At 35.8% G+C, this 20,383-nt stretch overlaps 3 protein-coding genes across 4 annotated transcripts; 2 read left to right on the top strand and 1 right to left on the bottom strand.

Moving 5' to 3' along the window:
* Window positions 1–6,489: 6,489 nt before the first annotated feature.
* On the bottom strand, window positions 6,490–8,821 carry LOC145731974 (uncharacterized). 2 transcript variants are annotated; one of them, XM_081983979.1, is made up of 10 exons: window positions 8,548–8,821; window positions 8,278–8,405; window positions 8,093–8,224; window positions 7,942–8,034; window positions 7,704–7,886; window positions 7,521–7,630; window positions 7,312–7,472; window positions 6,832–7,256; window positions 6,656–6,778; window positions 6,490–6,604 (listed from the first exon to the last, which is right to left on the bottom strand). In XM_081983979.1, exons 1-10 carry the CDS (start codon window positions 8,619–8,621, stop codon window positions 6,513–6,515), a joined length of 1,521 nt encoding a protein of 506 aa, XP_081840105.1. In that variant the 5' UTR covers window positions 8,622–8,821; the 3' UTR covers window positions 6,490–6,512. The 2 variants fall into 2 exon arrangements, with proteins under 2 accessions (XP_081840105.1, XP_081840104.1); XM_081983978.1 differs by having other exon boundaries at window positions 6,656–6,781; window positions 8,548–8,816.
* A 236-nt stretch (window positions 8,822–9,057) lies between these two features.
* On the top strand, window positions 9,058–15,576 carry LOC145731984 (valine--tRNA ligase-like). Its single transcript, XM_081983991.1, has 6 exons — window positions 9,058–9,250; window positions 9,398–9,581; window positions 9,633–9,814; window positions 9,870–10,169; window positions 15,112–15,285; window positions 15,381–15,576. Exons 1-6 carry the CDS (start codon window positions 9,139–9,141, stop codon window positions 15,440–15,442), a joined length of 1,014 nt encoding a protein of 337 aa, XP_081840117.1. The 5' UTR covers window positions 9,058–9,138; the 3' UTR covers window positions 15,443–15,576.
* LOC145731943 (valine--tRNA ligase-like) lies at window positions 15,540–16,124 on the top strand. Its single transcript, XM_081983937.1, has 2 exons — window positions 15,540–15,718; window positions 15,773–16,124. Exons 1-2 carry the CDS (start codon window positions 15,540–15,542, stop codon window positions 16,122–16,124), a joined length of 531 nt encoding a protein of 176 aa, XP_081840063.1.
* The last annotated feature ends 4,259 nt before the right edge of the window (window positions 16,125–20,383 follow it).

Raw genomic sequence — 20,383 nt, forward strand, 5'->3', positions numbered from 1 at the left:
TAATATGTCAGTCAACGTGTGATGAGTAAATCACAGCAGAGTGGGTAGTTTGTCAAAAGGTGCTTTTTTGATTAATCACAACAACAGCATTGCTTAAATGCTAAATTACATCGCTTAACATACGGAACGCACTTCTTCTGTCAATTTTATCGCTAATCGTAATTTTTGCATATCAAAAAACGGTTTTTTTCTAGGTTTTTATGTTTTGTCGTGCTAAAACAAGGTTAATTCTAAGAGTTTATGCATATTACTTATTAAAAAAATTGATACTTTTTGAAATAAACACAATTAAATGAATTTATGTGCTACCATACGCGTAAGATAGTTTTGCTCGAATAACACACCACAAGGTAGGCGGTGCATGTATTTGACATTTGAAAGTTGACACGTCACGATGACGTAATTGAAGAAAATAATATTACGGGCAACTGTCAAATTACGACATCGTGACGTCAAATTCGTCCAGCACGCTTGATGGAGCTGTGCAGACGATATACATGCACAGCCTACATACTATGGTCCATTTATTTTCCCATGGCGGTTACGTCATCATTTGCCTTTCTTGTCTATTACATGCGTTCCGAGCGCGATAGAATTTTGACGTCATCTAGTCACGTCGGCAATGAATCAGGACGACAAGACACGGAAAATCGGCCGCCATTGTTGACAAAAAGTAAACAAAGAGACATTTTTTTTTTTATTTCATAAATTAAAACACTGCTTTAGGATTTAATAGTCCCCAAGATACACACATTGCCTTTCCTTTCTTGCAAATTTTATGGAATAATTCTTGAAACGTTGGTATTGGGCTGTTAATGACTCGTTTGAATGCACCTATCTGTGATGTTCTTTCCAGATAATTTAAATTGAATGTGGTTGTTGTTCCCAAGCCAAAGTTTGATTGGAACTTTCCGTCTTTGTTTACCACCAAATGTTGCAAGTTTTCCAGTTTGGTGAAGAAAAATCTTAAATTCTACAAAAGTCTCGCAATAACAACACTAATTAATAAACTTAAACAACCCTAAATTAAGTTTTTATTTCTTCTGTTTGTAGTTTTTGGTGTTTTTCAACTTTTTAAAATTCCTAACCTCAAAATGTTTAGCCGACTGTCAGTTGGGACTAAATTTCAATATGGCGGAGCACTTGATGACGTAACCGCCACGGGAAAAAAATGAACCATACTACTTATTTACAATGGATTCATAACGTACGTGGAAGTGTTAAGTCAGGACGTAACACGCAAATTACTCCACCGGTTTCGGCTTCTCTCGTAAAAATATCTCATTGGAGCAGCTCCTACAACACGATTGAACAACACAACTCTTAAACGGCGTTTTTCGTCAAGAAAATAACTTCCTAAACACAAATCACTAGAAAATACACATTAACATAACCTACAATTTCAGCTCCGTCTTCACCGCCGTTTGACCTTTCCTACGTCACAGATATATGGTGTACCAGATATAAAAGTACGGTTGTTCCATTTGAAAAACTCGACTTTTGCCCTTTTTTAAATTTTTTTTCAAGAAACTAAGACTTTAGGTTTGATTTAGGTATTGCCAATGTCAAATTTCATATGAGTTATGCTCTAGGTCTACATGTGCAGTACATTATCATTTTACTTGAAATATCAACAACAACTGAAGGTGACAGGTGCGCGTTCTGATAGACACTCCAAGCATTCTCGATCACATCATGTGACCATTTAATTTGCAAATTGCAACAGGTATCACGTGATCTATCATCAAATGACGTTACAGAATACATCTCGTCGAATGTGTCCTAAAACGATTAACATTATCGCGTTTAGATAGTTTGTGATTCTTTTGACCAATCATATAAGCCAACAGATTTTGTAACAAAACAGATTTTGTAACTGACATCTTGTGCATTTCAAGTGTGAAATTCAAAAAGAAGAAAAACAGTGTTTTTGTTTGGTTAGGTTAGGTTTTCAATTTTTTTAAATTCAGAGGGCGTTTTGACTGAACACATTCTCAGTACTGTCAATTATTACAGCAATGTCAACTGTTAGCTTGACAGTTGTTACTGGAATCTAGTAGGTGCACCACTGACAAGCAAAAGACACTGGAATGTTCAATAATAATTGAAATTCAGTTAAGCCAGCCACTAAGAACGACCGAACAAATATTAGCTTTGAGATGCGAGTGGGTATACGCGTTCCGCGATCGCTAAAAGTCAAAACAAACACTTTTCCATCGAGTTGAAGTGGATATTAATTTCAAAATTCAACCTAACCCGTTACTGCCGGGTATTTCTCATGGTTTTTCACGCTTTCGTGGTGGCACGACATGCGCGCCACCACATCGTTTTGTTTGTCCAGAATCGAGGCGCTAATCAAACAGGACAATAAAACGTACATTATACCGAGAAAAAAAACGAACGGGGCGGCCATTTTGTCTTCGGTTTGTTTGCTGTCCTCGTTAGCGCGGACAGTAGGTGGGTGGACGGGCAAACAACCAAACCCCAACTTTCGAGCCTCCCGGATTACCGAACCTAGCTCCCGCATACTTAATATACGCGAACATATGTTCGTTGCTCGCTGAATAACTGCATAATAGGTCCTAAATTTATATGCCCCTGGGATAATACATGATGACTCTCATTTATCTGTCTCCTTTTACATTCGGGTTGGGCGGTTTCTGAACCCGTTGTACCGGGTACCGACCTAAAGTACTTGTTAGAAGATCATTTTTCTTCTCAAATTTTGCTGATTCAAGTTAATAATGAGCTACAAAAAAGTGACAGTGACTGACAAAAACTAATTGTCAGTTGTATACGCGACGCTGCAAACCGAAATCACAGGCACCGTTGACAATGACAATGACAGTTAGTTCTGTCGGTAATGATAGATGTCAACTAAAGAATGTGTGTCTATTTGTCTCTGTTTCATACAAATAAAAAAGGATAAAACTAATCTATGCGCGTATTTTGTCCATTAAAAAAGAAAAATACTTTAATAAGTTGATTAGTCCTCTATCTTGATTTCTACAGGTTTTCATTGATATTTCGCGGTTGCCAGCTTGAGAGTTCCAGAAGTTTTATTTTCGTTAAGCCAGACATATAGAGTATTTTTTAAAAATTATTTTCGTTTTTTGCTACCGATATAGATGAAGCAATTGCCCCCAGTATTGCTTCGTGTCAGTGCAAGAAAATTGTTTTGTGTCTATCATTACCTTTTTTACGAGATCATTCGGCAACATTGCTTCAGTGTTTTTTTAAGGTTAGCAAAGGACAGAAACATATTGATTGACAATTGACATTTGACAGTGCTTCAGTTGTTTACCGATTTGACAAGACTTAGAAGAGTGAGGTTAAGCTGGAAAAAATTAAATCATTGTCGTTATTTACTAGTAAAATTACTTTATTTGAATTGTGCAGGCTGGTGTTGGTACTGATTCTGTGTGTTTTACTTTCTTGATGGTAAACTTGCAAAATAAGGGATGCAGCAACCTTCTGTATGTCACATGAAACATCTATCAGCCGCTGTTTGCCTCACTGTGCTGTTTAAACATTTCGGTTACCGAAAATATCAAAATAGAAAAAACACAAATACAACGCCAATGAATAAACAAATATAGCAGGAAGGAGCAATAGCAATCAAAGAGGGGGACAAAAATCGTTCAGTATGGCGGCCGTCAAATGTCAGAAAATCAGTGACGATAATCAATCTGCTATTGCTCACTATTCACAAATCCACTCGTCAATAATAATTCAACTAATTTAAGTTTGCAAAAATTAACCTTTAACGGACCAAAAAGCAAAACAAACAAAAACAACACATATAAACAAAACTGTTTTACGACTAACTTCGGAAGTTTAATTCAATTGCGCAGTAGGCGGATGTGGGGGACAAAGATGGCGACTTCCGTCTCGATCGCTTTAATGCATGCAAACGGGGTATTTGCTACTTCCTGATAGTTGTTGTTTTTGCTCAAAGTACAGCCCACACAAAATTAAAGAATTAATGACGTCAAAATTCCGTCTCGATCAGTTCACAACTAATAGACAAGGAACGACCATTATTACGTCACTGCGGCCAGCCCAGTGCTGCCAGTTCTACCGCTTTTGCGGTAGATCTACTGTTTTCAGTCTCTGTCTACTGTAAAATTGTTAATTATAATAATAAATATTATTTAGTTTGTGGGGGAAATAATAAGGAGATGAATTAATTTCTGTTGGTTTTATTCATAATCATCAAAATGCGTAATAATCGTAAAAAACATAAACATAATTATTGTTATTGTTATCTTAACACCTCTACTTTTTTAAAAAATGACAGTAATGACATTTATCTGCCCTAAATGTCATTCTGCAATTGACACGCCGAAGCAGTGTTGCCACACCTCATAAGCAAACGACTACAAGTTTGTATTTTGTTTTTGTAATTTATTTTGCAACATATACGAATTTGAACAATTTGTGTACGTGCGTAATTTAAATCCAGTGATTTTAAGAAAAAATATAAGAGATTTGGATTCTCCCGTTATTAATATCAAATCTATCTCTTTCTATAAGTAAAGTCTACCGCAGTAGTAATTTTAGACCTTAGAAGTTAAGATCGAAGCGCCAGTTGAACTAAAATCGGGCAACCCATTTCTAACCTAACATTATAAATAATATGACACTGTCACTTCATATTTATGCAACCCAGCGCTAAATTTCTAACCAAGATCAATGTAAACAAACGGAAAAATGACAGCTGGAATGCACGAAACTGTTTTCGAAACTGATCACAAGGGGGAGCATCTCTTATCTTGAAACGCCAATAGACTTTAGTAATATTTTTATGGAATATTTTCCTGTAGAATCAAGACACTCGTGGTTAAGCTGTGATTTGACTGTGACAGAAATCAAGTTTAGAATGTCACAGTCAAATTAAAACTTAATCCAAAGCTAAGGCTATACTTGCAGCATTTGCGTAAATCCTATATGTACAGTGAAATGTGAAAAAAAGTTTGTGATTTTGAATTCAAAAGTCACGTGACCTTTGTGTAATTTTGTAATCATGGTGTCATGTGACTTTAAGATCATAACGCTTTTGGATCGGAAATCATGGTTTGAAAGAAAGCGCCTTAAATGCAAGTGAAGAGAATCTGATGGTAGGCATTAGAAACAACTAAAATCCTTAAGAATCAATTATTGAGGATAGAAAAAACAGCAACTTTTGCCTTAACTTTGAAAAAGTTTGGGTTATTTTCACCGTGCTTCTGTCGTATCATTTGCTATGTAAATGCGGAAATTTGAATCGTAAATTAGTGTTCGAACCCCCCATTTGATCATGGGGTTTGTATTTTAAGTAATAGGAAGTTCCTAGTGGTCTACAAACCAATCCCTTTCAGGTAGAAAACGTGCTCGAACCGTGTATATTTAGGTGGAAAAAACACTATTTGTCTACGAAATTAACGACCTTTTTAAAGATTTCGAGTGGTTCCTGTGGAACGTTTAATTTAGAATGTGTTAAAAAATTCCCTAGAATAATACATAGCTGAAACCCTTTGGACGGGCCCTTTATGACAGTGCCAGTTCACGGTAAAGTCAAAGAGCGATCAATTAGCACGGGGCGAGTAAGTGGCCGCCTCGTCCGCCCGACCTGAATTGTCGTGACCGGCCATCATTGCTTCAAATTAACACCTCGCGACCTGTCAAGTGGTTTTTTGTTTTTTCCTGATGTCATTCCAGTAAGATGCTATGGTAGATTCAGTGAGTGGTAGTCAAAACCAGTAGCCAATTTAAAGCTTTTAACATTCAAGATAGTTTCAACATCGATTTCTCATTTGTCGACCATATTAATTCCGTATAGAACGACCACATTTTTGCACTGCTTTCAGATTTTTTTCGTGTAACTAAAAACGTTCTTTTCTATAAGGGCGACCAGGCATGACGGTCCAATCGGTCCGTAATTCATTTAAAACACGAGCTAAAGCGGCTCGAAAAAAGGCCCAAAAAGCGCTTTGCGCTCTCATCCGTGTCTTAAACCGCATATTTTAATTCCCCGGAGCTGAAACCGGCAAAAAACCGAACGGAGAAGAATAAATTTGGACAGGTATGCCCAAATGAGTTTATTTCATGCGCGTTTACACCGTCAATCTTTTGTCCGACACATATTCTAGTGTTTTTTTTACTTTTTCACTGGCTGGTTTTAAATAACGCCAACCAACATACACTATAGTGTGGTCAGTACAGAGTGGCTCAAATTAAAACAAAACCACCGTGAGTGTAAACCTAGCCAAAAACCACCTAACGACCCATACCTGGTTTGGCTATTTATATGCGCCCAATGATCTGAGAGCGTAGGCGATTTGCATTTCGGCGGCTAAAACACCGATTATCCACCCAAAAGGAATCATTAAAAAATACTTTGCCGGAATACCATCGAGTGATTCACACACACACGCAAACTGGGGAATTTTAAACGCTTATCAACTGCCAAGAAATAATCAAAAAAACTCAACAAAACAAAACATTAACTGGTCTGTCAAAAAGTGGTTATTTTACGCATCAATAGGAACAAAATCTGGTACGACAGAGGGCGGTAGCTCTCGAGCGTCCTGCGGCACCTCAAAGCTAAACTCCATTGCATTTACTGAAACAAAAAACCCACAGTAGTAGATTATATTGTTGTTTTGACACTTACTGTCTAAATTTCTGTTCATCAACTCGTCACTCTGTTGATTCATTAGATTAACGTCGGTATAATTCAAACCTTCCAAAATGGCGTCGTATTTGTGATTCAACATAAAATTGTCCATGTTTTCAGCTTCTGTACGTTTACGAGTTAAAGTGGCTTGAATGTGAGTATAGTCAACTTACCAGAAGGAAAGTCAACTGTCACGTCATCCCCTACCCCCACCGTAGAGGTGTAAACGAAACTGTCAGCGTTAAACTCCCCTCCGTTGCTACTTCCCTCAGGACTAACGACGTTCATGGAAAAGTTTCCAGCATTACATTTCTGGATAACTGTAGCAACTACGGGCACTTTGATCTGCACCACGCACCCTTTGGTCTTTGTCTGCGTCTCGTCCACTTTGGCCTTAATCGAAATGTGTCCGTACTTTTTCAAATCTTCCGCAGTGGCCGGCACCAGCATTTGCTTGTCACCGGCCGGAATCACCCGGACCAGTACTGGAATCCCTGACAGAGGGCGCAGGAGTGCAAACGGAGTCTCACCCGATGACAGAGCCAATTTCATCGCCTCAGTGTTGATTGGATCCACGATAATCGCGCTCGAGTAATCTCTAGGGAGTGAGGATTAGTGGGTGTGGTTATTAGGCAGGGTCAGAAGGATGGTACTTTAAAGGAGCGCCTCTAGGGGGCGTGATTTCCATCGGGAGCGTGGTGGGGGGATTGATTCCGTGCTTAAACTGTTTGTGTTGTCTTAAATTGATGGGTTTGTCAAAATTTTCGCCGCACAACACGCACATGTAGTTTGATTCCCCTTCGCGTTTGTGCGCCTGCAATTTTTTTTGGTTACATCCCAGCTGGGTAAAGGAAACCCCTACCTTCATTTTGTGACACATTAAATTGGACATTTGATTGAAACCTTTGTCACACACATCGCATTTGTAGGGACGCTCGTTGGTGTGCGTAAAAATGTGATTACGCAAATTTCCTGTTTGTGATTTGTATATCAATCCACAGCTGTAGTTTGTGATTGGTCAGCAAAAACACAACATTTATCTTACCTTTCTGATGAAAAGCTTTGTTGCACAGATGACAGCGGTGTGGTTTCACCCCGGTATGAGTCTTGCTGTGCGATATTAAAGTGGACACTCTATTAAAGTTTTTATTGCATATTTGACAGACGTAGGGACGTGCAGTAGAATGGATGGCCTTGTGTTGCGACAACGTCGACATCTGCCGAAAAGCTGTCAAAGTCACGTGGTGAGCTGATCTTGATCAAAAAATTAACAAAACGCTTACATTTCCCACAAGTGAGGCAATGGAACTTTCTTTCATCAGTGTGAGTGGGCAAATGCCTAAGCAAAGTGTACTGGTGCCCGAACTCCTTCCCACCTAAATTATATTCACAAATTTAACACTTATTTACCTCTTTAAACAGTACACAACCCACATATTCCGCACTCAAAAACTCTAGTGCTTTTCCCGTCTAGAACCTTGTATTTAGGGAGATGGGTCATGGGCTGGTTTCCAATCGGGGGTGGCTGATGAAAGCCTTCCTGGGCCCCAACCATCGTCAACCCATCTATTAATGAGTATTTAATACTTTGCTAACTAATAAAACGTGTGTATTAGTACCGTAGTTGTTATCTTGGAAGGTTTGTTGCACTGCAAGAGTAGCCTCCCCCTGAGCCCCCTCCAGATGGCCATACTGCGAGAAAAACAGTATATCTTCGTCTTTAATCTGCTGATCATCGTTAATTAGCCTGCGTAGAGATTTTAACTTAAATCCACTAAACCGAAATGACAAATCGCATCAGACAGTTAACTTTGCACGTCAATCATATGCCGGCAAAAAAAAATTGAAGCTAAACGAACAAAAAATTGAATTCTGGCCTGTTTACTCACTCGTCCACGGCATTCCCCTCGATTAATTTCTGTAAATTTGCCACTTCTAAGGTGCTGAAGGATTCCTGATCCATTTTAGCACCCGAAAAACCTTGTTGCTATGCGTGTTGGAAAATGGCGGATGGTGGCTGGGAAAGTAAAGAGGTGCGGAATTTTAGGTTAAATTTCATTAATTTGCGTAAAATTCGATATGGCTTTTGTAGAAGCGATTTTCAAGTTTTTCTTCCCTGTAACAATTGAAATAATTTGTAATTTCCCAGGCGGTCTTCTATAAACGTTTGTGCCAAACTTGCCATCTTTGTTGCACTCATATAACCTGTATTATTAACTCACTTGGACGGTTTCTACCTGACAATTCTAAAAACTAAAAATCCGTCCTTCTTAAAATAACTTATTTGTAATTGCAAACATCACAGAGTGTGTTTCTTTCTCTGTTACATGAATGTGTAAGAGAGATGCGACTAACTCTGTAATCAATTTGGATCACTTTAGAGAAGTGACACATTCAGGACAACCTAACCTCAAATACCAAACTTTTTGTGTTTTCGAATTTACCGGGGCCTTTTTCGATTCTTTTTAAAATTTCAAATAATGCTTAAGGCTAGTAGACAGTGTAAATTATGTAACAAGCGTGTCGGTATTTGGTCTAGCCTGCAATACACAAAAAGGTGTTTTAGTGATGAAGGTAGTTCTGAAAATAAGGGTAAGTTTCTATTCATCTTGACCTGTACTTAATGGCTAAAATGCTTTTAGTTTTGAGTAATCTCTAAACAGAAGTAAAATAAACATAAACATTTACACACATAGTTTCATAGTAGAAAGATACTAAGAGGTTTTCTCTGTCTTGCAGTTTTGGGGCCTGGTTACAAACCTAATGAATTGGAAAAACTTTCCTTCAACAACAATTACTTCACTGCCAATTCTGCATCAAACCAACCTCCCTTCACTTTGATTCTTCCACCACCCAACATAACAGGCACATTGCATCTAGGTCACACTCTTACAGTCTCTATTCAAGATGCATTGGTTAAATGGTAATTTACTCTCTTGTTGTGTGTAGGGTAGAATTTAAGTTGATTGAGCAGGTATAAACTGCATGGAAGACCCACTGTATGGGTGCCAGGCATGGATCATGCAGGTATTGCCACTCAGGTTGTGGTTGAAAAGAAACTATGGAAGGAAAGGGGTTTAACCAGACATGATATCGGCCGCAAGGCTTTTGAGGAAGAAGTACTTAAATGGAAGCTTGATAAAGCTTCCAGTATTGGTTGGTTTCTAGTCACAAGGTTGTGAAAGTTTAATTTTTTTTGAGCTCTTTATAGGGGGGCAACTAAAGAGACTGAATGTCAGCATGGACTGGGAGCGTGAGTTTTTTACAATGGATCCCCAACGCACCCAAGCAGTCACTGAAGCCTTTATTAAACTGTTTGAACAACAGTTGATCTACAGGGCTGATCATCTAGTCAACTGGTCATGTGCTTTGAGGAGCGCGATTTCTGATGTAGAAGTTGATCATTTGACACTCGATGGACCCACCAATGTAACAGTTCCAGGTTACAAACATCCTGTTAAGTTTGGGGTTTTAGTCAATTTTGCCTACAAAGTTGTAGATTCAGAGGAAGGTGAGTACTAAGTTTTTAGAATGAAACTAGTTTTAATAATAATAATAATAATAATAATCTTTATTTTCAAGTAATGTTTTACAAACATGAAATGAAAATGATGGTAGTACATTAAATAATTTTAAGCACATATACTGGGGTCACTTTTCTGTAAGTTTGAGTCTGTGAGCCGGATAGAGGACTTCTAATTGTCTGGTTTCATACTTATTTTGGAATTGTATGTCGAAATGTTCCTTATGCTTAATGTAAAATAGGAGACATTCATAAACATAAATTGCATGTACTGTCATTATACCCAGATTCCTAAACTCACCCCTACAGCTTTCCAGGAACTTTTTTTTCTTAATTATTCTTACAGCACGTTTTTGTGCTACAAAAACGTTCTGTATCAGTGAATGTCGTCCCCAAAAAATTATACCATACTTCATAACAGACTCAAAGTTTGCCAGGTACACCATTTTCTCTTCCATGTATTTGTTAATGACCCGCATAACATAACAAACTGAATTTAGTTTTTTAACAGTGTCGTTTATATGGACTGACCAATCTAAAAATTCATTAATGTAAATACCTAGAAATTTTACACTTTCGGATACGGTGATGTTTGCATCATTTATTTTAAAAGTTTCTGGTTTAGCGGTTGTCGATTGTTTGGTTCTGAAAACAATGGCATTTGTTTTTTCTTTGTTCAGAATAAGTTTGTTTTTTGAAAACCAGTCGCTTCAAAGAAAATTCTTGCTGTAAGCAAGTTAGTGTCGTCTGCAAAATTTACAATGTATTGAGAGGGATCTCCAATTATGGAAGACAGATCATTAACAAACACTATAAACAGAAGTGGCCCCAAAATACTACCCTGCGCTATTCCTGCATCGATCTGCAAAATAGCGGAACGTTCCGTTATTCCATTTTTAGTTCCGCTAATACATTGTTTTCTGTTTGTTAAATAACTGCTCAGCCAATTCTTTGCGTTGCCCCTAATACCATACAGTTCCAGTTTCTCAATAAGTATACGTCTATTCAAACAATCATAAGCCTTAGATAGATCAAGGAACATGCCAATTGCAAGCTCACCTTTTTCTAGGTAACTTAATATGCGCCCTATAAATTCGAAAACAGCCGTTTCAGTTGATCTATCTCTAATAAAGCCGTGTTGACAATTACTGAAAGCATTACATTCACCCAAAAAAGCCAATCAATCTAGTATTCATTGCAAATTCAAAGATTTTCGAAAAACTAGGTAACAAACTTATAGGCCTGTAACTGTCTAGATTTTCAGGATCGCCCCCCTTATACAGGGTGGTCCAGTTTTAAATGTCAATAATTCACCATTTGACAGCTAATCAAAAAATTCACTTGCATTATGTCATTTTTCTGAAAAACGTTTCCTAAGGAAGATACAGTCCTCCAAATTTCAATTTAAAAAATCGTTTTATAGTTTAAAACTGAACATCCAAGACTTGTGAAAGTCCAAATTTGTACTGAATAGTCTAAAAACTTTTTTACTACTAGGAATGGTCTTATGATTCGCTTTTTCAGACTGCCATCCTGGTTGAGTGTCTGAAACTGGCATTTAAGAACTAAAAAAAGTCCGGAAATCAAGACAAAGATTGTATTGTGCATGAAAATCATTTTTTACTACTAAAAATAATATAAAAGTTGACTTTTAATGCTAGAACTGACTGACTGAGTCCAAAAGTATATTTTCAAGACTTTAATTGGTGTACAACTGAATTTTCTGGACTGGACAACAAGTCTAGAAGTAAATTAAATGTCTTAAAAAACACTAAAAACAGTCTGAATTTCTTAGAGATGCTACAATTTATTGCACCTATGAGTGTAGAAGTCAATTTAATAGTGAAGAAACTTGAAATAACATTTTCAAGATTATGGTCAGTGGACAAACTGGCTTTTAGGCCTGATAAGTCAAAAACTTTGAAAAGATAGTCTTGAAACTCGATTTAAGGCACTGAAAACAGCCTTAAAACACTAAAAACAGTCTAGTTTATTAAGAAATACCCGAATTTTTAGCACTGAGGTGTCTAGAAGTCGAGTTTAATGGTGACAAAGCTTGGAATGCTATTTTAAGTCTTTGAAGAATGTAAAAATTGTTCTTTAAGTTTGCTATGTCAATAACTTGGTGAAGATAGTCTTGAAACTCGATTTTCCAAGCTGAAAGCAGTTTTGAAGCACTAAAAATAGTCCAGAATTCGAAGAAAATGAAAAGCAAAGTAAAAAGCACGAAAAGTTCGTTTTCAAGACAATTTTCATGAATCTAATGTTAATGTCCTGCATCCAAGACTATTTTCAGGACTAAAATATTGAAATTTGTCTTCAAATTATGAAAACTTACTTCAAATGCAAATTTTAAGCTTCTGATGTCACTTTTCATTAGTTCAGTCACATTTTGGGATTCAAGTCAATTTTTAAGGTTTAAATGTATGAATTTGTAGTCACAAATTGTTGAAAAAGTAGTTTTTATGTCTACAAGTCAATTTTTAGTATTAAAGTTTCTCGATTTGCATGAAAACTGGTTACAAACACAATTTTTAAGCTTCTGAAATTTTTATCTTTTCTAATTCAATTTTCAAAACTAAAGTCTTTTAGTTTGTCTGGAAACTATAAAAACTGGCTACAATAATATTTTTTAAACTTCTTAAGTGAATTTTCCGTTTCCAAGACAATTTTTAAGTTGGGTTAGGTTAGTTTTGGGTCTTTGACCGTAATAACGTGTAATAAAGTGCTTGTTCCAAATTTGATCAATATTGCTCCAACGGTCTGACAGTTATGACAAAAAAAAACGATTTTTTAAACAGAAATTTGAAGGACTGTATTTTCCTTAGGAAGCACTTTTCAGAAAAATGACATAATGCCTGTCAACTTATTTTTTAATTGGCTATGGATTGGTGAATTATTGACATTTAAAACTGGACCATCCTGTACAAGGGTTTTATCAATGCAATTTTGAGGTTGTCTGGAAAAATTCCAGCACTGAACGAGTTATTTATTAAATATGACAATACGTTTTTTAGCACAGGTGTTGCCAGTTTTACTATGCTTGTAGGAAGGTCATCTATCCCGCTACTATGTTTATTTTTTAGCTTGTTGGCAATTTTCTCAATCTCATCCGGACACACCGATTTTAAAAACATTGTTCTTATTAATATTAGATGAAAATGGAATGTCCCGCAGGCTCCTTACAAGGTTTGGAGCTACGTCTAAAAGGTGGTGATTATACAAATTTCCTATGTCCCCAGAACGTCCCGAGATTTTTTTCTCTGCAAGGTTGGATTTTCCACCAGTTATGTCTCTACAGATTGACCACATGCATTTTGTTTTATTGTCCGCTTTTTTAATGCCATTTTTGCTTCGTTGTATCTTTGTCTATGCTTATTGTCAAACCTGGAGAGCATAAGTAGATTATCCAGCTTGCGTTTGCATTCCAGCAAAAGAGGATCGGGGGGTGGCCTTTTACTTGACTTTGATTGTTTATGTATAAGTTTTCGGGGAAAGTGTTGGTTAAATAGACCTACAACAGTGTCTGCAAAGACACTCCACTGTTCATTTACATTACATTTTTCTACATTATACACATCTAACCAGTCTTGTTCTTTTAGACTGTCCAAAAAGTTGAGTTTATTTATATCCGAAAATATTCTGGAGTATACCGGCGGTTCTTTAACATCTATCAGAAACTCAATTCTCTGGGCAGTATGGTCAGATACAAAGCTTTCAAAGATTGTCCGATTTACATCAAAAGATCTCAGCAGTGACAGAAATTCTACTTTGTTTTTGTTCTCTTTTAAAAGTTCTACATTAAAATCGCCTGCAATAACTATTAGTTTGTTTTGTGAAAAAATTGTTGTTAACATAAGCTCTATTTTATCAGTAAATGTCCAAATTTACCGTCTGTAGCTACACACTCAAATATTCCGCTCGCGGACATTTCTTTAATTTCCACTCTTTCCTTGCAGTTACACTTTTTTCTGATGTACAATGCAGATCCGCCGTGCTTACCCTCTTCCCTGCAAAAGCTTGATACTAATTTGAACCCATCTATCACATACTTATCCAGCTGGTCACTAGTTTTCCAGTGTTCAGTAAAACACAAGACGTTGCAGTTAGGGTTGCTGCTTATCATATCATTTATATATCTATAGAGTTTGTGTCACTGGGTTCCTCTTCATCATATGATGATGGTGTAAGTCTCGATTGATTACTGCCTTTTGCCTGTACATTTAGTTCCAAAATGCTTTTGTTTTGCTCTCTTGATTTTGTTCTTTGTTTGTTCATAAAAAATTGCCACCATAATTTACTTGGTTCCTATACTGTTTGAGTTTTTTTTGATAAATTGGGCATTGGTAATCTCGTGCTGTTTAGTGTCTTCCGGGTCAAATTTCATTTTTTTACAGTTGATACAGTCTTGAGTACATTCCTTTCCAGAATGCTCTTTTCCACATCGATAACAGCATGATTTATCTTTACAATATTTTGCTATGTGCCCAAAACCACAGCAGTTCATACAAAAGGCCAGATTGAGGTGTTTTTGTACATAGACTTTCATAAGGTCAAAGCATAGGGTTTGTTTTTTTAAGAACCATTTGGCAATATCTGGTGGAGCTTCCAAAATCCAGTTCTCTTTTGATGGGTTACGGCAATTCTTTTTTGCCACTACTTTTATATGATTGGCAATGTCAGTTCTCCCCAGTTCATCTTCTATCTCACTATTTAAGCTTAGAAGTTCGTTTACAAATTCACCGTTTGAATATCCCTGCTTATGTATACCAGTAATCATAAACATATTTATTTTTTGGTTTTTTTCTAGAACAGAAGTTAGTTTCTTTTGTTGTATTTCACTGCAACTTTCTACAACGATTGCCCCGCTGTTTAAATATTTTATACTTTTAAACCCACTGTAGTTTGCTGATGCTGTAAATTTTCACAGAAATTGTTGTGGCAACCACCCGAGTTGAGACCATTTTAGGAGACAGTGCAGTGGCTGTAAATCCTTCAGATTCACGGTACGCCCATTTAATAGGACTCCACCTTCACCATCCTTTTCGTAATGACTCAATACCAGTAATCGCAGACGATTCAGTTGATCCCAATTTTGGTACTGGTAAGTGATTTTTGTTTGCAAAATTAGTAGATATTAACTCATCCCATTCAGGAGCTCTAAAAGTCACCCCAGCCCATGACCCTATTGACTTTCAGTTGGCCAAACGTCACAACCTCAAACACCACACAATCATAGACCAGGAAGGCAGAATAACTGAAGGAAATTTAAGTGGATTGAAACGTTTTGAAGCACGAGAAATTGTATTAAACCTCTTGAAAGAACAAAAATTGTTTCGTGGTTGTCAAGACCATAAAATGACCATTCCCATATGCAGTCGGTCCAAGGATGTTGTAGAGTTTCTGGTGCGGCCACAGTGGTTCCTCAAATGTTCAGAAATGGCCGCGCAAGCTGTAGAAGATGTCCGAGAGGGTAAATTGAAAATTGAGCCGCGGTCTTTCAATAAAGTGTGGTTTCATTGGCTTGAAAGTGTCAGGTGAGTGTTAATTTTGACTGTATTTTTGTTTGTTACATGAGGAGTTAAATGTAGGGACTGGTGCGTGTCCAGACAGTTATGGTGGGGCCACCGTATTCCTGCATATTTGTGTAAAGTTCCAAATTCCAGTCAGAAAGTTTGGGTGGCAGCTCACAGTCTTGAAGAAGCTTTAACTAAAGCTTCCAAACAGCTAAACTGTCAGGTTGCAGAAGTTGTCCAAGACGAAGACGTTTTGGACACGTGGTTTTCATCCGCGTTGTTGCCATTTTCAGCATTTGGATGGCCTGGCAACACTTCAGATTTGACAACTAACTATCCCCTTTCCTTAATGGAGACTGGACACGATATTATTTTTTTTTGGGTGGCTAGGATGGTAATGCTGGGTCAAAAATTAACTGGTGAGTAATCATAGGTTATGGAAAATGATTGAGACTAAATAATTCGACGATAAAATTCGACGATTTTTTCCAAAGAATTATTTAGTCGAAACCATTTGCCTAAAAGAAAAATTTTGCAAAAAACCTACCAATGCACATTTTACGTGATTATTTCCTTCCTATCAGTTTTGACCAATCGCTATCAAGAATTAGTATAACAAATGTAAATTTTAAGTGGAAAAATCACTTGTCAACAACTGTCAACTTAGCTGTCAGCAGTTTTTCCGGAAAAAAAATCGAAAAAATTGCACACTCCTCACCTGACCATTTGTACCTTAAAATGAGTCACGAGATTTAGAGTTTAAAACTAAAAAACGGTTACGTAATCTTTAAAATTAAATTTAATTATTGAAATTAGTCACGTGACCCGTCAAATAATCTTTTGCCATTTACAGTCACGTGATCTTCAGGGTTCCGTTTTGGCATTAAATAGGAGTCACGTGACTCTTCAAATAATATTTTTAAAATCTAAAACAGTCACGTGTCTTTAAAAATATCAGTTTAAACTGAAAAACGAGCACGCGATCCTTTAAAAATAACATTTTGACATTCAAAACTGTCATGTGACATTCTAAAATCCATTTTCAATCTTAAAAGAGTCACGTGACCTTTAGGGTCCGTTTTCAAGTTAAAAAAGAGTCACGTGGACTAAAAAAAATTAAATTTGAGTATTGAAAATCATTACGTGACCATTTGCACATTAAAAGGAGTCGCGTAATTTAAAAAATCTCAGTTCAAACTGAAAAACGGTCATGTGACCCTTCAAACATTATTTCGCTATTTACAGTCACGTGACCTTTAAAAATATATTTTATTTTTTGAAAATCGTCACGTGACCATTTACACATTATAAGGAGTCAGGTGACTCTTCAAATAATACTTTGACATCTAAAACAATCACGTCACCTTTAGGTGTTCGTTTTGACGTTAAAATAATTGAAAATTGTCACGTGGCCATTTGCACTGTAAAGAGGGTCTTTAAAAATACCAGTTAAATTGAAAAACGATTACGTGATCCATCAAATGACATTTAAAACTGTCATGTGACATTATAAATTCCATTTTTGATCTTAAGAGTCACGTGACATTCAGGATCTGTTTTGACGTTAAAACGGTCACGCGATTTTGAAAAATATAGCCTAAATATAAAAACTGTCACGTGACGTTAAAAATGACATTTTAATCTTACAAATAGACACGTGATTTAGTGTGTCAGTATAAAAAATAAAAAAACGGTCACGTGACCCTCAGGATAGTGTTTTGACGTTAAAAAAGGGTCCTGTGACTTTTAAAATAAATAGAATCTTTATTATCGATACCTCAAACCAGAAATTCTTATCTTGTTTAGTTTTCAAAATACGAGTAATTTAACTCAAATTTATTTGATTATTTCCTTCCTATCAATTTTGACCAATCGCTATCAAGAATTAGTATAACAAATGTAAATTTTAAGTGGAAAAATCACTTGTCAACAACTGTCAACTTAGCTGTCAGCAGTTTTTCCGGAAAAAAAAAATCGAAAAAATTGCACACTCTTCACGTGACCATTTGTAGCTTAAAATCAGTCACGAGATTTAGAGTTTAAAACTAAAAAACGGTTACATAATCTTTAAAATTAAATTTAATTATTGAAATTAGTCACGTGACCCGTCAAATAATATTTTGCCATTTACAGTCACGTGATCTTCAGGGTTCCGTTTTGGCATTAAATAGGAGTCACGTGACTCTTCAAATAATATTTTTAAAATCTAAAACAGTCACGTGTCTTTAAAAATATCAGTTTAAACTGAAAAACGAGCACGCGATACTTTAAATAACATTTTGACATTCAAAACTGTCATGTGACATTATAAAATCCATTTTCAATCTTAAAAGAGTCACGTGACCTTTAGGATCCGTTTTCAAGTTAAAAAAGAGTCACGTGGACTAAAAAAAATTAAATTTGAGTATTGAAAATCATTACGTGACCATTTGCACATTAAAAGGAGTCGCGTAATTTAAAAAAATCTCAGTTCAAACTGAAAAACGGTCATGTGACCCTTCAAACATTATTTCGCTATTTACAGTCACGTGACCTTTAAAAATATATTTTATTTTTTGAAAATCGTCACGTGACCATTTACACATTATAAGGAGTCAGGTGACTCTTCAAATAATACTTTGACATCTAAAACAATCACGTCACCTTTAGGTGTTCGTTTTGACGTTAAAATAATTGAAAATTGTCACGTGGCCATTTGCACTGTAAAGAGGGTGTTTAAAAATATCAGTTAAATTGAAAAACGATTACGCGATCCATCAAATGACATTTAAAACTGTCATGTGACATTATAAATTCCATTTTTGATCTTAAGAGTCACGTGACATTCAGGATCTGTTTTGACGTTAAAACGGTCACGCGATTTTGAAAAAAATAGCCTAAATATAAAAACTGTCACGTGACGTTAAAAATGACATTTTAATCTTACAAATAGACACGTGATTTAGTGTGTCAGTATAAAAAATAAAAAAACGGTCACGTGACCCTCAGGATAGTGTTTTGACGTTAAAAAAGGGTCCTGTGACTTTTAAAATAAATAGAATCTTTATTATCGATACCTCAAACCAGAAATTCTTATCTTGTTTAGTTTTCAAAATGCGAGTAATTTAACTCAAATTTATTTGATTATTTCCTTCCTATCAATTTTGACCAATCGCTATCAAGAATTAGTATAACAAATGTAAATTTTAAGTGGAAAAATCACTTGTCAAAAACAACTGTCAACTTAGCTGTCAGCAGTTTTTCCGGAAAAAAAAATCGAAAAAATTGCACACTCCTCACCTGACCATTTGTACCTTAAAATGAGTCACGAGATTTAGAGTTTAAAACTAAAAAACGGTTACATAATCTTTAAAATTAAATTTAATTATTGAAATTAGTCACGTGACCCGTCAAATAATATTTTGCCATTTACAGTCACGTGATCTTCAGGGTTCCGTTTTGGCATTAAATAGGAGTCACGTGACTCTTCAAATAATATTTTTAAAATCTAAAACAGTCACGTGTCTTTAAAAATATCAGTTTAAACTGAAAAACGAGCACGTGATCCTTTAAATAACATTTTGACATTCAAAACTGTCATGTGACATTATAAAATCCATTTTCAATCTTAAAAGAGTCACGTGACCTTTAGGGTCCGTTTTGAAGTTAAAAAAGAGTCACGTGGACTAAAAAAAATTAAATTTGAGTATTGAAAATCATTACGTGACCATTTGCACATTAAAAGGAGTCACGTAATTTAAAAAAATCTCAGTTCAAACTGAAAAACGGTCATGTGACCCTTCAAACATTATTTCGCTATTTACAGTCACGTGACTTTTAAAAATATATTTTATTTTTGAAAATCGTCACGTGACCATTTACACATTATAAGGAGTCAGGTGACTCTTCAAATAATACTTTGACATCTAAAACAATCACGTCACCTTTAGGTGTTCGTTTTGACGTTAAAATAATTGAAAATTGTCACGTGGCCATTTGCACTGTAAAGAGGGTCTTTAAAAATATCAGTTAAATTGAAAAACGATTACGCGATCCATCAAATGACATTTAAAACTGTCATGTGACATTATAAATTTCATTTTTGATCTTAAGAGTCACGTGACATTCAGGATCTGTTTTGACGTTAAAACGGTCACGCGATTTTGAAAAAAATAGTCTAAATAGATTATAGTATAATAGATTTAGTGTGTCAGTATAAAAAATAAAAAAACGGTCACGTGACCCTCAGGATAGTGTTTTGACGTTAAAAAAGGGTCCTGTGACTTTTAAAATAAATAGAATCTTTATTATCGATACCTCAAACCAGAAATTCTTATCTTGTTTAGTTTTCAAAATGCGAGTAATTTAACTCAAATTTATTTGATTATTTCCTTCCTATCAATTTTGACCAATCGCTATCAAGAATTAGTATAACAAATGTAAATTTTAAGTGGATTATTTCCTGAAAACACACATTTTTCAACGTTTGCTTTATTAACAAAAGAACACCTACTACGATTACTTAACAACACAAAACTACTAATTAAACTAAACATCACAAACGTAATAATAATATTAAATGTTGATTTTTTTACATTAACATTTAAGCAGGCCTAAAGTTTGAACAATTAGTAAAGAAATTGCAATTTTGATAAATTACAGAGTGTGTAGAGTCTTTACTTTCTTGCTTCACTTCACGTGGTGGTA

This window comes from Ips typographus, linkage group LG7, assembly GCF_016097725.1.
Source record: "Ips typographus isolate SLU linkage group LG7, UJ_Ityp_2.0, whole genome shotgun sequence".
Classification (NCBI taxonomy): Eukaryota; Metazoa; Arthropoda; class Insecta; order Coleoptera; family Curculionidae; genus Ips; species Ips typographus.

What these genes read in the sequence shown, in the direction of transcription:
- LOC145731974 (XM_081983978.1), bottom strand. Translation starts at nt 8,621, where the DNA reads ATGGATCAGGAATCCTTCAGCACCTTAGAAGTGGCAAATTTACAGAAA. An exon ending in CTTCCAAGATAACAACTACG is followed by an intron (nt 8,225 to 8,277) that starts GTACTAATACAC and finishes ACTCATTAATAG; the next exon opens with ATGGGTTGACGATGGTTGGG. An exon ending in GACAGTTGACTTTCCTTCTG is followed by an intron (nt 6,782 to 6,831) that starts GTAAGTTGACTA and finishes GTAAACGTACAG; the next exon opens with AAGCTGAAAACATGGACAAT.
- LOC145731984 (XM_081983991.1), top strand. Translation starts at nt 9,139, where the DNA reads ATGCTTAAGGCTAGTAGACAGTGTAAATTATGTAACAAGCGTGTCGGT. An exon ending in CAAGATGCATTGGTTAAATG is followed by an intron (nt 9,582 to 9,632) that starts GTAATTTACTCT and finishes TTGATTGAGCAG; the next exon opens with GTATAAACTGCATGGAAGAC. An exon ending in AGTTGTAGATTCAGAGGAAG is followed by an intron (nt 10,170 to 15,111) that starts GTGAGTACTAAG and finishes AAATTTTCACAG; the next exon opens with AAATTGTTGTGGCAACCACC.
- LOC145731943 (XM_081983937.1), top strand. Translation starts at nt 15,540, where the DNA reads ATGACCATTCCCATATGCAGTCGGTCCAAGGATGTTGTAGAGTTTCTG. An exon ending in CATTGGCTTGAAAGTGTCAG is followed by an intron (nt 15,719 to 15,772) that starts GTGAGTGTTAAT and finishes AGTTAAATGTAG; the next exon opens with GGACTGGTGCGTGTCCAGAC.